We start from the raw sequence: 13452 nt of genomic DNA on the forward strand, positions 1-13452 counted from the left end.
ATACTTTGGACAAAATACTAGTAAAAGGAAAAGAGAATAATTTTTATTTTAATCTATTTTTACCCTCTTTTTTTTTTAAGTTTTTTTCTAATTTTTTTTTTCTCTGAGTCTCGCAAGACTTTTATTTATTTTATTTTTTTTTTAAATCTGAGTTTATTTGACGATTTGTTGACATATATATGTCAATAATTGACACAATTTGTTGCATCGGGGACCTGAGGCCTTTGATTTTATTTTGAGGAGTTTTAGCTAAACATCATGTTCTCTCTTCTTTTTTTCACAATGTTGTAGTAGTTTAGAAGACGTTCGAGAATGTTGCTGGTGTAAATAGTCTATTAAAAAAAGTCTGGATGTAATGCGATTATATTCTGGTTGAAGTAGCTTAAATAGATGAGTTGGTGGTGAAAGGCAAACTAGTTCAACCTTGTCCAAGAACTTGTTGCATTTGCTATAATTTATCAGGCTAAGCTTTGTGTGTCTCTATTTTATTCATAATCATATAAATGATAATCAGGTTATAACTGGTTTAGTGGTAATGAGATAGGAGTCTGATCAACGATTAAAACCGACGAAAATTGTTGAACGTTTGAACTGATTTATTTCAGTGACAAAAGATACGCAGAAAAATAATGTGTTAATCCATTTGCATGCTTTCCAAACACCTAGTCATTTGTTTGATCTAGTCCTGCTTTCCAAATTTTAGGGGAGAGAGCTTACGGCGAAAGATTCGCTCTTTTTAACACTACTAGTTGAATATACGCTCGCGGGAAAGAGAGAGAAGAAAAAGAGAGAGAAGGAAAAAGATGAAATGAGAAGTAAAAAAAAAAAAAAAATTGAGGAAAAGAGAGGCAGGAGAGAAAAAGAGAAAAAAAAAAAAAAAATTACCACGTGCCGTCGTTTGGTTTAACCACGTGCCGGCTTTTTAATCAAAGTTGTAAAACCTATTGATACTTATTATCTATGTTATGGATGTGTCTTTTTTTTTTTTTTTTTTTTTTTTTACTTCAGGCAATGTCTCAAATATTATCTCTTTTTGTCAATAAAGTCCCACTAAATTATATCGAATTGGAAATTTGAATGTATGCTTTATTTATGCATTATGTTATTATAGAGAAAATGACCATGATCTCTGAATTTATCGGGTACTAACTTATATTTTTTTAGTGTAGTTAAATAGTCCAATTGAGATGTTAAAAGATACAAAATAATAACTCTAAAAATTTAGTTTGTGTGACATTAACTTCTTCTTATATTCTACTTCCATAAAAGGTTTATGTGTAACTTGTGCTTAAAAGTTCAATGTAATCAATTTTTTAGTCGACACTTGACATTTTTGTGATTATAGATAACAGACCTATCATTTGATCACTCTAATCATAATATATATATTTTTTTATAATACTCTTAACTATATTAATAAAAACTATCAGACGCTAAAACAATAATTATCGGATGAAGTGAATTAATCTTCTTTTTGAAAAATTATACGAACTAGGTCACTTAAAACGTTGAGATTTTAAAATAGCCAACGCTTGAATTTTTGTTAAAAAAAATAGCCAATTTTACGTATGTGGCAATACATCCAAATTTTTAATCTAAAAAATGTATATAATTCAAAAAATATTTAGTATTATTTTTAGGAATATTAGTAACGCAATTGCTTTTATTTTGAATGCTCTCTCTCTCTCTCTCTCTCTCTCTCTCTCTCTCTCTCTCTCTCTCTCTCTCCCGTGCGTTCCATCCGAATTTCAATTCTTTAATCTTCAATTACAATTTACAACCAACGAAGTTGTGTAATTTGTCATAATTTCTTATTTCTTTTGTCATTAACAAATTCTTTGTATTCAGTGACAATGCCCAATAACATCAAAAGCATATCGACGCACTTTAATATATATATATATATATATATATATATATATATATATGTATATATATAATAAATATCCTACAATATTTTGTTTTCCCCATAATCCTTAGTTTCTTTCTCCACTATCTATTATTTGAAATTTCTTGAAGAATAGCCGCCAAGAAAGAAAAAAAAAGGGCAGGTGTTCACAGAATCACAGTGCAAGAGACTTGGTTGACAAATAAAAGCCATTTTTCTCATCATCATAACTCATAAGTAAAAGCATTAGACCATCCACAATCCATCTCTATTTTTCATCTCTATTTTACATATTTACATCAGTGAACAGTATATTTTATCTGCACTCCATCTCTATTTTACATCTTCTTTAAAGAATATTCTAAATATATCCTCTCCCACTATATTTTTTTATAATTGAGTTTTAACCCATTATTATTTTTATAAATTGTAAATTTGACCAACACCATTAATTTTGTTCATATTAGTCCAAATACATAGATATTATTAATAATCTATCCGAAAATTAAAAAAAATTCATTAATTGCACAAATATAATAATATATTAATTGAAAATAGAGTACATAAATTAAAATATTACATCTCATAATAAAAAAAAAACACACCACAACATAAGTAAATGCATTACATTAATAAAAATAAATAAAACACACCACAAGCTATTAATTGATTAACAAAAACATAAATATAGACTTAAGAATTTGAATATCTCTCCCACAGATGATCTATTAATGCATTACGTAGGGCAAAATGGGTATCTTTGTCTCTGATTTGGCTGTATCTTAATAATTTTTAGAATACACTAATTTACAAATAAATACATAATACATATAAGTATTAAATTGTAGTTATAAATTAAATTTTGGGTTAATAATATAATTTTTAAAAGTTTGGGGTAAATATAGAGATGAAATAGTGCATCTCCATATTTGGAGACACACTATTGCGTTTAGCTCCATATTTGAAGAATGGAGAAAAAAATGAAGATGCATTGTACAAGCATCTCTATCTCTATCTCTATAGTAGAGATGCATTGTGCATGCTCTTATAAATAGACACACACGCGCACGCACACACACACACCTCACATCACACAACAGATATCACACACGAACAAAAAAACACTCGCAACAATGTCCATATCCAACGACGATAACGCCACCCTAAACTCAGAGCCGATCTGCACCGTTGATCCGTACGACTTACTAAAGATCGTCAGAAACACAGACGGCACGCTCACGCGCCACGTCATCATCCCGAGCTCTCCCGCCGAACCGGATTCCCCATAATTATAAAATTATAAAATTAGTATTTCGGTGGAAAGTGGGAAAAAATTATAAAATTGGTGACAAATGAGGCAATTTCTTTATATATATATATATATATATATATATATATATATATATATATATATATATATATATATCCTACAATATTTCCCCATAATCCTTAGTTTCTTTCTCCAGTATCTATTATTTGACATTTCTTGAAGAATAGCCGCCAATAAAGAAAGAAAAAAGGTCAGGTGTTCACAGTGCAAGAGACTTGGTTGACAAGTAAAAGCCATTTTTCTCATCATCATAAGTAAAAGCCATTTTTCTCATCATAAATAAAAGCCTTATAAATACAAATACACATACACCTCACAACACAACAGATATCACACACGAACAAAACAAAACTCGCAACAATGTCCATATCCAACGACGATAACGCCACCCTAAACTCAGAGCCGATCTGCACCGTTGATCCGTACGACTTGATAAAGATCGTCAGAAACACAGACGGCACGCTCACGCGCCACGTCATCATCCCGAGCTCCCCCGCCGAACCGGATTCCGCGAACACCCCTTCCAAAGACGTCACGCTCAACCCATCTCGGAACACGTGGCTCCGAATCTACTTGCCTTCTCCGAACAAACCGCCGCCCGAAAAACTCCCGTTAATCGTCTACTTCCACGGCAGCGGGTTCATCCTTTCCAGCGCCGCCTCCACAATGCACCACGACCTCTGCTCCGGAATGGCGGCGGAGATCGGCGCCGTGGTACTCTCCGTCGGCTACCGCCTCGCCCCCGAGCACCGCCTCCCCGCCGCCTACGACGACGCCGACGATGCCCTGAGATTCGCCGCCTCCGGATCCGACACGTGGCTCAGGGATTTCGCCGACACGTCCAGGTGCTTCCTCGCCGGGACGAGCGCCGGAGGGAACATCGCGTACCGCGCCGCCGTGAGAGCCGCGGCCGCGGGATCGGATCGCAGCGGCTTCTTCTTCGGGTTGAAGATCAGAGGGCTGATATTGCACCATCCTTTCTTCGGCGGAGTTCGGAGGACCGGCTCCGAAGTTCGGCTGGTGAACAATCGAGTTCTGCCGCTGAGCGGCACCGACTTGATGTGGGAGCTGGCGCTTCCGGTTGGGGCTGACCGGGACCACAGGTATGCCAATCCGACGGCTGCGGAAGAGGAGTGCGGGTTGATCGGACGGCTAGGGGCGAGGGTGCTGGTGATCGGGTGCGGCGGAGATCCGTTGATCGATCGCCAGGTGGCATTGGTGGAGATGTTGAAGAGGAACGGCGTTAAAGCCGTGGGTGAGTTCGGGGAAGGGGATTATCACGGAGTTGAGTTGACGGATATTTGTAAAGCAAAGGCCATGTTTGTTTTGCTTAAGGATTTCGTAAACGTTAAATGTTGAGTGTTTCATTTTTATCAATATTAAAGTATTTCAAACAATAAGATGGTTGGAGATTGTTCCCCCTCGCGCTTTTATAGGAGGTTATTTAAAGACCAAACTGAGATCTCTATATAAATTCTTATATTTCGGTTTTCTATTAATAAAGGGCAATTGTAGGAATCTCATCAACGTTGATCATCTAAATTAAATATAAGTGATTGCACTAACCTTACGTTGCACATCTTAAAGTGGTTCAGTGTTCTTTTTGAATAATCTTGATGTCGTGGCTTCCTTTACTTGCCTTTAGCGGAATCTCGGTCTTTGACACTAATATAAACGAGTCCCGCCTAATAATTATCTTCAACTAAAATTATAATTTTATTATTTAATATTAAGAATATAACCCAATTCATATTTATCACTTTTTATGTTGCATACTTTTTTTTGTCTTAATTTAAACTATTTTATTTATTATTAAATAATTAGAAAGTTAGGATTATAGTCCATCTGTATAATTAATTTTTTATGCTAAAACTAACTCAATAGTTAGAAAATAATGTGAATTAAAGTAAAATGCATGCGTTAAGACATAGACACGACTTAACCTATTTTTTATTATTATGTAAATAATTAATAATTATCTTAATTGAGGATAACAATTTAGTTATTTCATAAGTAAACTTAATTAAGTTAAAAAGTTACTTAAAATGGTCTAAATGTAGCTCACCTTAATTTTTGTCTTCTTTCCATAAATCTTTTGTTTCCGGACAATGTTAGTATTTGGTATTTCTTACCTTGCGTATAGCCATCAAGCAAACAAAGTACTCATCTCCGCTCCTCAGCGCGCAAGAGACTTGGCGAACAAGTAAACGATACACATACACAATACACCGCACAAGTCACAACGATATCCCAACGCACATACATTACTTTATAGTATAATATACTCCATCTATAGTTATATATAAGCTAACACACGTCCATTAACTTACAGTATAATCATCACTCCATTGCCCTATTCGTGGTCTCGTCACCGAGATAAAACGACACAAAAAAATGTCGAACGACACTCCAATCATGGACCCGTACGAGAAGCTTCGCATAGTCGTAAACCCCGACGGAACAATAACCCGACTACAACACTACCAACACTCGCCTGCGTCGTGCGACGATCCCACCCAGCCGGCTCTTTCCAAGGACTTCACCATCGACCAATCAAAGAGCACCTGGCTCAGGCTCTACCTGCCCCGCGAAGCACTGGAACACTCCTCCTCCCCCGAAAGACTCCCCGTCATCATATACTTCCACGGCGGAGGAATGGCTCTCTTCAGCGCCGCCAACACCGAAGCCCACCAATTCTGCGCCAATCTCTCCGCCGAGACGAAATCCCTCGTCGCCTCCGTCGAATTCCGCCTCGCGCCGGAGCACCGCCTCCCGGCGGCCTACGACGACGCCCTCGACGCGCTCCGGTGGATCGGCGCCGCCGCGGCGGAGGACGAAGACGACGGCTGGGTTAGAGACTACGCCGATCTCTCGCGGTGCTTCCTCATGGGCAGCAGCGGCGGCGGGAACATCGCGTACGGCGCTGGGCTGCGCATAGCCAGGTAATACAATTGCATATTTTATATTTTTTTTTTAAAATCGTATTTATGTCTGTTTGGTAGGTTAATCTAATTTAAATATAGTTTTTACACTAAGTTTTAATTTGGCTCCAATAAATTTTATTTTATAACAAATAATATTTTTTAAAAAATTCAATTAATTAAATGAAATGATCTATTAATTATGTATTTAATTTAACATATACACTTTAATTATTTAATATGAATCGATCAAATTAATTATCATAAAGCTTAAACATTGTAATTTTCAATCGAAACATCGCCACATTGATTAACGAATTATAATAAAGCTTACATATTTTGGTGTTATTATCATCGAAACATCTCCACTTTATCCGTGTATTTAACCACATGCAGGATAAGATTAATTGATAATGTATATATAGTAATGATATTCTCCCCATATATTTCCTCTTTAAAAAAAATGCTTCATATCAAAATTTTGTATTAGGTCTAAGAAAATATTGGTCGGAGGCTCATCGGAGGACGCCATTATCGGCAGGACGGCGGTGGTGCGGGGACTGATTCTTCAGCAGCCTTTCTTCGGCGGAACTCGGCGGACGGCGTCGGAGCTCAGGCTAGAGCACGACGCCGTTCTTCCGCTGTGCGTGAATGATTTGCTGTGGGAGATGGCGCTGCCTCTCGGCGCTGGCCGTGATCACCAGTACTGTGATTTTATGGCCGCCGGAGGATCAACGGCCGTGGCAGAGAGTGGGTGGCGCGTGTTGGTGAGCGCGTGTTACGATGACCCTTTGTTTGACCGACAGGCTGAGTTGGCGAAGATGTTGGAGAAGAAGGGCGCTCAGGTGGTGGCCCACTTTGGGCCTGGGAACCATGGCTCTGATATATTTGACCCTTCTTTGGTCAAACTTCTCTGTGTGGCTATTAAAAAATTTATATATGCTTAATAAATATCAATATCACTTTGGGTTTGGGGTCATTTACGGGCTTGAATATCTTAGTCTGTTTTTCTTTGTTTCGTTGGGCTTTTGCTGAGTTTCATGGACCAAACTCGATTTTAAATGTTGTACGCATAAAATTAAAAATGACTAATATACTATCATTTCATAACCCAACTATCGTTTTGCACAAAAATTATTCTTTGGACAAAATACTAGTAAAAAGAAAAGAGTAATTTTTTATCCATTTTTACCCTCTTTTTTTTTAAGTTTTTTTTTTCTAATTTTTTTTTCTCTGAGTCTCGCAAGACCTTTTTTTTTTTTTTTTAATCTGAGTTTGTTTGACGATTTGTTGACATATATATGTCAATAATTGACATAAATTGTTGACATATATATGTCAACAAATCGTCAACACTGAAAAGTTTATTGATTTTTCGACATATATGTCAACAAATGACAACACTGAAAAATTTGTTGATTTGTTGACATAAATGTCAACATATGAAATAATTTGTTGACATATATGTCAACAATCAGCACAATTTGTTGACATATATATCAGCAATTGACATAAACTATTGACATAATTGCAAACCATATGATGTAGTAATGTTATAAGCGACTCGTAAAAAAGTTGCTTCTAAAGTGTCGCTTTTAAATACTAAAAGCGGTTTGTTGCTTCTAACCAAATTAGAAATGGAATATTATAAGCGATATTTGTCGCTTCTAAAATTGTTTCTACAAAACTTTTAGAGGCGAAAAATGCCGCTTCTATAAGCGATTTTGATCTTAGTGCCCTAGGACTTGGAGCTGAGGTGGACGAGAACTCCTGCCGTAGACCCGAACTTTAGATGGTCAAGTACTCCATCTGTTGACATGTATCGAGATTTGTACCGCAGATCTAGAGCAGTAGCCTTGAGCCCAAGACCTTGCGCCATGGATTTTTCGCGAACCTATTGGTGTGTAGAGCCTAATTGGTCACCGAGCCGACGAGCTGGAGAACGATACCAAGCAGAGATGGCCGAAGAATGAGGATGGTCTGCCGAGCAGGAGACCACGGAGCTGAACAGGTCGGGTCGTAGACTATGTATACATTGTTCTGGGTCAGAATTAGGTCAATATAGGGGTTTTCAAGCATGTATGTTACCCTAATTGTTTTTTATACAAAAAAAAACTCATGTAGCCGTCATTGATGTTGATATGCAAAGTGTGAAAATTGTACAGAAAGTCAAAGAAAGAGAGAGAACGAGTAAAACACCATTTCCATGTTGATTATTTATTCCAGCGGTAAAGTAGATGTAGATTTCACGTTGAAATTGAACCATTATAAGTCGTGTGTCTTGTTTTTCATGGCGATTTATTTCATTTTCTGATTTGTGAGAGGGATTTAGTTTGAAATCCCAACAGGACTTGTGTCGCAGACTTATGTTTGCCGTGGAATTGCATCGGGGACCTGAGGCCTTTGATTTTATTTTGAGGAGTTTTAGCTAAATCTTGAGATGCTCTTGGTAAGTTTGTTTTTGGGCTTGGATAATATGGACCGGGCTCATCAACTTTAGGTTTTTAGTGGAAGTGTAAATTTATCATGATGGAAAATGATATTATAAGAGTTAGCTAAATTTAATACTCTCTATATAAATAGATAATAAAATAAAGAAGAAGATTTGCACTGCGGCACATTACGTACACCTCATATCGCATGTAGACAAAAAGCTTAACAATAAGTAAACACAACAGCTCTCAAACATATATTATGCTTAACGAGACTTACAAACATGTCCTTGTAATCATGTGCTTAAAAAAGGGACAAAAAAAAATATATATTAATATATGTCAATTTCTGCTAATAAGGTTGAAATTATCATTTTCAAGAATGATAAGAACTTTTACGCACTCATAGACAGAGTCATTTTCGTGCACTCAAATCCTATCGTCTGACCAAACTAGCAACAAAATAACTAATAAATTTTATGAAGGAAAAAAAAACGGTACCGATCTTTTTAATTTTTATATTATTAATGTATTTTATAAATAACGTGGCACATTACCATCCAATCCCAAATTATATTTTGATGTGTCGTACTGGTTAAGAATCTTTATATGTCATAATTACTGATTTTTGTGATTCGATCTTTTTTGTTTGAAGAGTCCGATTTTGGGAGAGATCAAAAGGGATATGAAAGATATGAGCACTCATGGATATCTACCAGAGGTTCGTCGTCTTCTCTATAAACAAATCACAATAAATATCACTGCATTGTACACATAACACTGTATATAGTGCTGGTAGAAACGACAAGAAAATAGAAGAAAATAAGATTTTGTATGATTAATTAATACTGTTATTTGGACCAGGTCATCCTGGCAAGTAAAATATGAATCAATGTGCATTATTAACTAAGTTATCACTTAATAAAACAAATTACATTAAAAACCAAATTCTAAAATAAAGGTGTCCCAACACTATCTGATCATGCTTTTTGTCTTTCTCTTGGTTCGAATCGAACTTATAAACAAAGCCAGCTTTGAACTATGTATGAATGAGCTAATAATCTTACAAGTAATTAAAGGAGTTTAATAGTCAAAATGATTGTAAAACATGTCAATGATCAATGAAGCTCCTACCAATAATCTTCGTTTGCTATTTATTTTTAAACTAAAGCAGAATAAACAAATCTTGGGTTTTTTGTCCATTACTCGGTGAAAATGACATAAGACATCGCTGATAAAACCTAAAAAGCAATTTATATATCCCAAGCTGCAAAGCAAAAATGGGCTCGTCAGAAACATAGACCACTATTAATAGATTTATGGTAGAGCTATATATACAATAAGGACAATAATTCAAGCTATGATTGAGGTAATTTTAAAAAAAAAAGGCTGCCTATTTATTAAAATATATTAAATGGCAGAAAAATACAGTTTCTATTAGTTGCATGTAATATATATATATAATATAAGCCTTTGCCAGTGATATCATTTCCTGTTTCGTTTGTTTGCTTTCAAGCGTGATTCATTTTTATTTTATTTAATTAGATAGAGTATTGCACAATTACCAATAGAAAACAAGCAACATTTGTCGTCTTGCTATGCAAGTAATATAGAGAAAAATAGAGGAAAAAATAAAATTAAATGGTGTTTGCATTGGAAGGAGTAGAGTACCGAAGCAAAGGACAAAAACATCTCATGTGCTTTGTTTCATTTGTAAGCAGTTAATCTTCCATGATTGAAGACTCACACGGCGACTGAGAGACTATAGAGAGCCATTTTACCTTTTTCCCCTTCAGTAATGAAGAACTCATGCAAAGGCTAGTTACGTGATCTGTAGCCGTATACTAAATCGATTTGTTCAAGTGTACTTATCCACATTAATCAATAAAATAATTTTAATTGTTACAAAAATACCCAATCATGCTCCATAAACCATATGATTGGAAAAAGTTAACTAAATAAAATAATGTTCTTTTTATTATTTACAAATGAAATTTGATATCCTACCTCTTGTATTTATTTGATGGAAAATACCTTAGTAGTACGTGGGTAAGGTTTGCAACTTCACGAAGAATTAAGATGGACAAATTTTTCATGGTCTAATTTTTCTGTACCAAGAACTATGCCAATCTTAAAAGAGAAAACCTGAATTCGACGCATTTTAATCACACATTGACACGAGCATATGCGCTGTCTCTTAAACAAAGATTAAACAGTGGCCATTTGCCCTCCAATCAAATGTCTAAATAATTAAACAAATCAAGTCCAAAACAAGACTATTATTATGTGCCATGTGTAGCCAATTGCGCTACAATCACTCAATATAAAAATGTTTTGGATTAGCATATGGATCCGATCATTCAATTCATTAAGAATATTCACTAGAAGCCACACATATGCATAATAGGGATGTTTTTGTACGGAAGCGGCATATAGTGAAGAGAAGGGTGTTTTGGTAATAATTTATCAGAATGAGGGCAACTAGGGAAAGAAACATGAAGAAGGATACACAGTTAGACTTAGAGCAGGTCTGTATCCATTTAAGATATCCATAAAAAATGTGTGTGTGTGTGTGTGTGTGAGAGAGAGAGAGAGAGAGAGAGAGAGAGAGAGAGAGAGAGAGAGAGAGAGTTTTCCCGATCTAGCGCATTATACCACTTAAGTGATATAACTTAACAATTTGATGTTATCAATGTTGAAGAAAAATATCACTTCATTATAGCAAAAACATTGTTCTCAAATATGATGATGCATGCATGTAAATGTTTATTGTTGAGAACATGTGTTAATTTGTCCCTTTAAGAACATAAGCGTGCATGTGATGTGAGTGCGAAGGTAATACATAATTTTATACAGCCAAATATCCAAAAATGAACCAACAAACAAACCTAATCACGAGTCATTTTTGAAGCAAAAAATTGCGACTTGCCTTTTACAAAAATAGAATTAAGGAAAACAAAAATAACTATTATGGCGGCGCTTTTTTCAATCGTGGAAAAAATATTACTCTTAAGCAAAACTTACGACAAGTCTCGAGGACATCGAGTCAAACCCACAAAGTAAGGGCTCGAACTTGTCTAAAAGACATGGGCGCAAAGGAAAAACCCACAATCACGGCCAATGTTTAAAATATCGATACCGATATCCATACCGAGGTTTTGATTTTACGGATATATCGACGGATATTCTATAACAATTTTAATACCGACTACCGATTATATCGGTGATATATTGACGATATATCGATTACCGATGGATATATCGACAAAAATCCTATAAAAATAGATATTGTGTATATATAATTTAATGATATATATAACAATTATATTTTAAATAGATATATATATATATATTTATATCTATAAATATACGTAATGAATGAATATATAACATTTATTTGAATTTTGAACCACTTGATTTTAACTTGAAGCAATGGAATGCAAAAATAAAAATAAAAAATCTTTGATGTTATTTAGCTAACAAATAAAGTTCACCTTATTGTGAAATTATAAAATTTAAAGAAATCACTTCAGATAAATCTATGTGATTCTATGAATTTTAATAAGCAAAAGTGGGTCTTCATCCTCCCAAAAACTCAAGTTTAAATTTTGGGCATGTTTAGAGCTATAAAAGAAGTTATTTCAGGAATAAGTTTTCTATTTTGGCTGTTATAGGAATTTTTTCTATAAAAACGGTATTTTAGAAATAAAATGATATTTAAGCTGTTATAGTAGTTTTTTTACCGAGCTTTCCATTTTTCCTTGATATCGTGGATATATCGGGATATATCGTCGATATTTTGAACATTGATCACGGCTCACGAGGTCCAAAATCAAATAAAGGCTCAAGGCCAAGTCCATAGATAAAATCAATCCTTAAGCCCGATAAGCTTGAGAAGAGTTTAGACCACTCACTTCACATTTAGTAATAAAATTAATGTTGAGCGCATATGACCGCAATCTAGCTCATTTTTTTTTTCTCTTTTCAGGCGATAGAGAACATATATCACTTTTCGATAAGACGAGGATATTGGGTTCGAAGATTCTCCCACTCTTCAATCCCGTATACGGTTATAAGAACTAAAATTGTCATTAGCGATAATCACAAACAAAATATTTACAACTAGGAAGTTCATTTTACTTGGTCAATGCACAATATATTTCAGTCTCGCACGTAACATAACTCCAGCCTTGATATATATGTATCTTTGTAAAAAAAAAAATGTATCTATGAAAATGTTACGTGTACGATGAGGTAATAGTAAAGGAAGGGACAAAGTTCGTACAAAACTCCATGGCAAAGTTATTATTTTTAATATACATTTTATTTAGTTATTTATGGGAATAGCTATTATTTATCATGAGAAGAATGTTGCAGCATTTAAGAACAAACACCACGACAAAATTAGCAAGTATCCTCTGCATTCTGATACTACGCAACCGTCCAATTCCAGGTATATAAAATTCAAGAACAAATCCAAAAATATATTATACAAATTAATTATAGTAATAAAATAAAACACACAAACAAACGAGTACATAACAAAAAATAGCTCTGTCAATCCTCAATGGATTGTAGCACCTTGTTACTCTGAATCATCCATTTAAGTGGGCCATAAAATATATTGGATTCTTATGTGCGTGTTGTTTTTATTTTTATTTTTATTTTTAACTCTATCCGTAATACCAATAGGCCCAACAGTTTAAAAATAAAATAAAATAAAGCACTTCGTTTTTTTGTTTGTTTGGAACCTTGGATGCATTATAAGAAGAATGAAAAACTATTCAGTTTTGATTCTCTGCTTAGAGGAATTTTATATGTTTTTGGCTTAGCTGGTCTAAGTGGAAGTATCAGTCTAAGATCTTATTTGATTCTTATGAA

At 34.8% G+C, this 13452-nt stretch overlaps 2 protein-coding genes across 2 annotated transcripts; both read left to right on the plus strand.

Moving 5' to 3' along the window:
- The first annotated feature begins 3456 nt into the window (after positions 1-3456).
- On the plus strand, positions 3457-4683 carry LOC149380032 (carboxylesterase 1-like). The gene has a single exon (XM_089603599.1). The coding sequence runs from the start codon at positions 3579-3581 to the stop codon at positions 4575-4577; it is 999 nt and encodes a 332-aa protein (XP_089459725.1). The 5' UTR covers positions 3457-3578; the 3' UTR covers positions 4578-4683.
- A 642-nt stretch (positions 4684-5325) lies between these two features.
- On the plus strand, positions 5326-7254 carry LOC149380033 (carboxylesterase 20-like). Its single transcript, XM_089603929.1, has 2 exons — positions 5326-6160; positions 6630-7254. The coding sequence occupies exons 1-2, from the start codon at positions 5613-5615 to the stop codon at positions 7084-7086; spliced, it is 1005 nt and encodes a 334-aa protein (XP_089460055.1). The 5' UTR covers positions 5326-5612; the 3' UTR covers positions 7087-7254.
- Positions 7255-13452: the final 6198 nt, after the last annotated feature.

This window comes from Urtica dioica, chromosome 12 (assembly GCF_054948205.1).
Source record: "Urtica dioica subsp. dioica isolate 48M chromosome 12, U.dioica_male_clone48M_v1_H2, whole genome shotgun sequence".
Classification (NCBI taxonomy): domain Eukaryota; kingdom Viridiplantae; phylum Streptophyta; class Magnoliopsida; order Rosales; family Urticaceae; genus Urtica; species Urtica dioica.

Excerpts from the sequence above, each read along its gene's own strand:
- LOC149380032 (XM_089603599.1), top strand. The coding sequence starts at position 3,579 with ATGTCCATATCCAACGACGATAACGCCACCCTAAACTCAGAGCCGATC.
- LOC149380033 (XM_089603929.1), top strand. The coding sequence starts at position 5,613 with ATGTCGAACGACACTCCAATCATGGACCCGTACGAGAAGCTTCGCATA. Across the intron at positions 6,161-6,629 it reads GCTGGGCTGCGCATAGCCAG|GTCTAAGAAAATATTGGTCG; the intron begins GTAATACAATTG and ends ATTTTGTATTAG.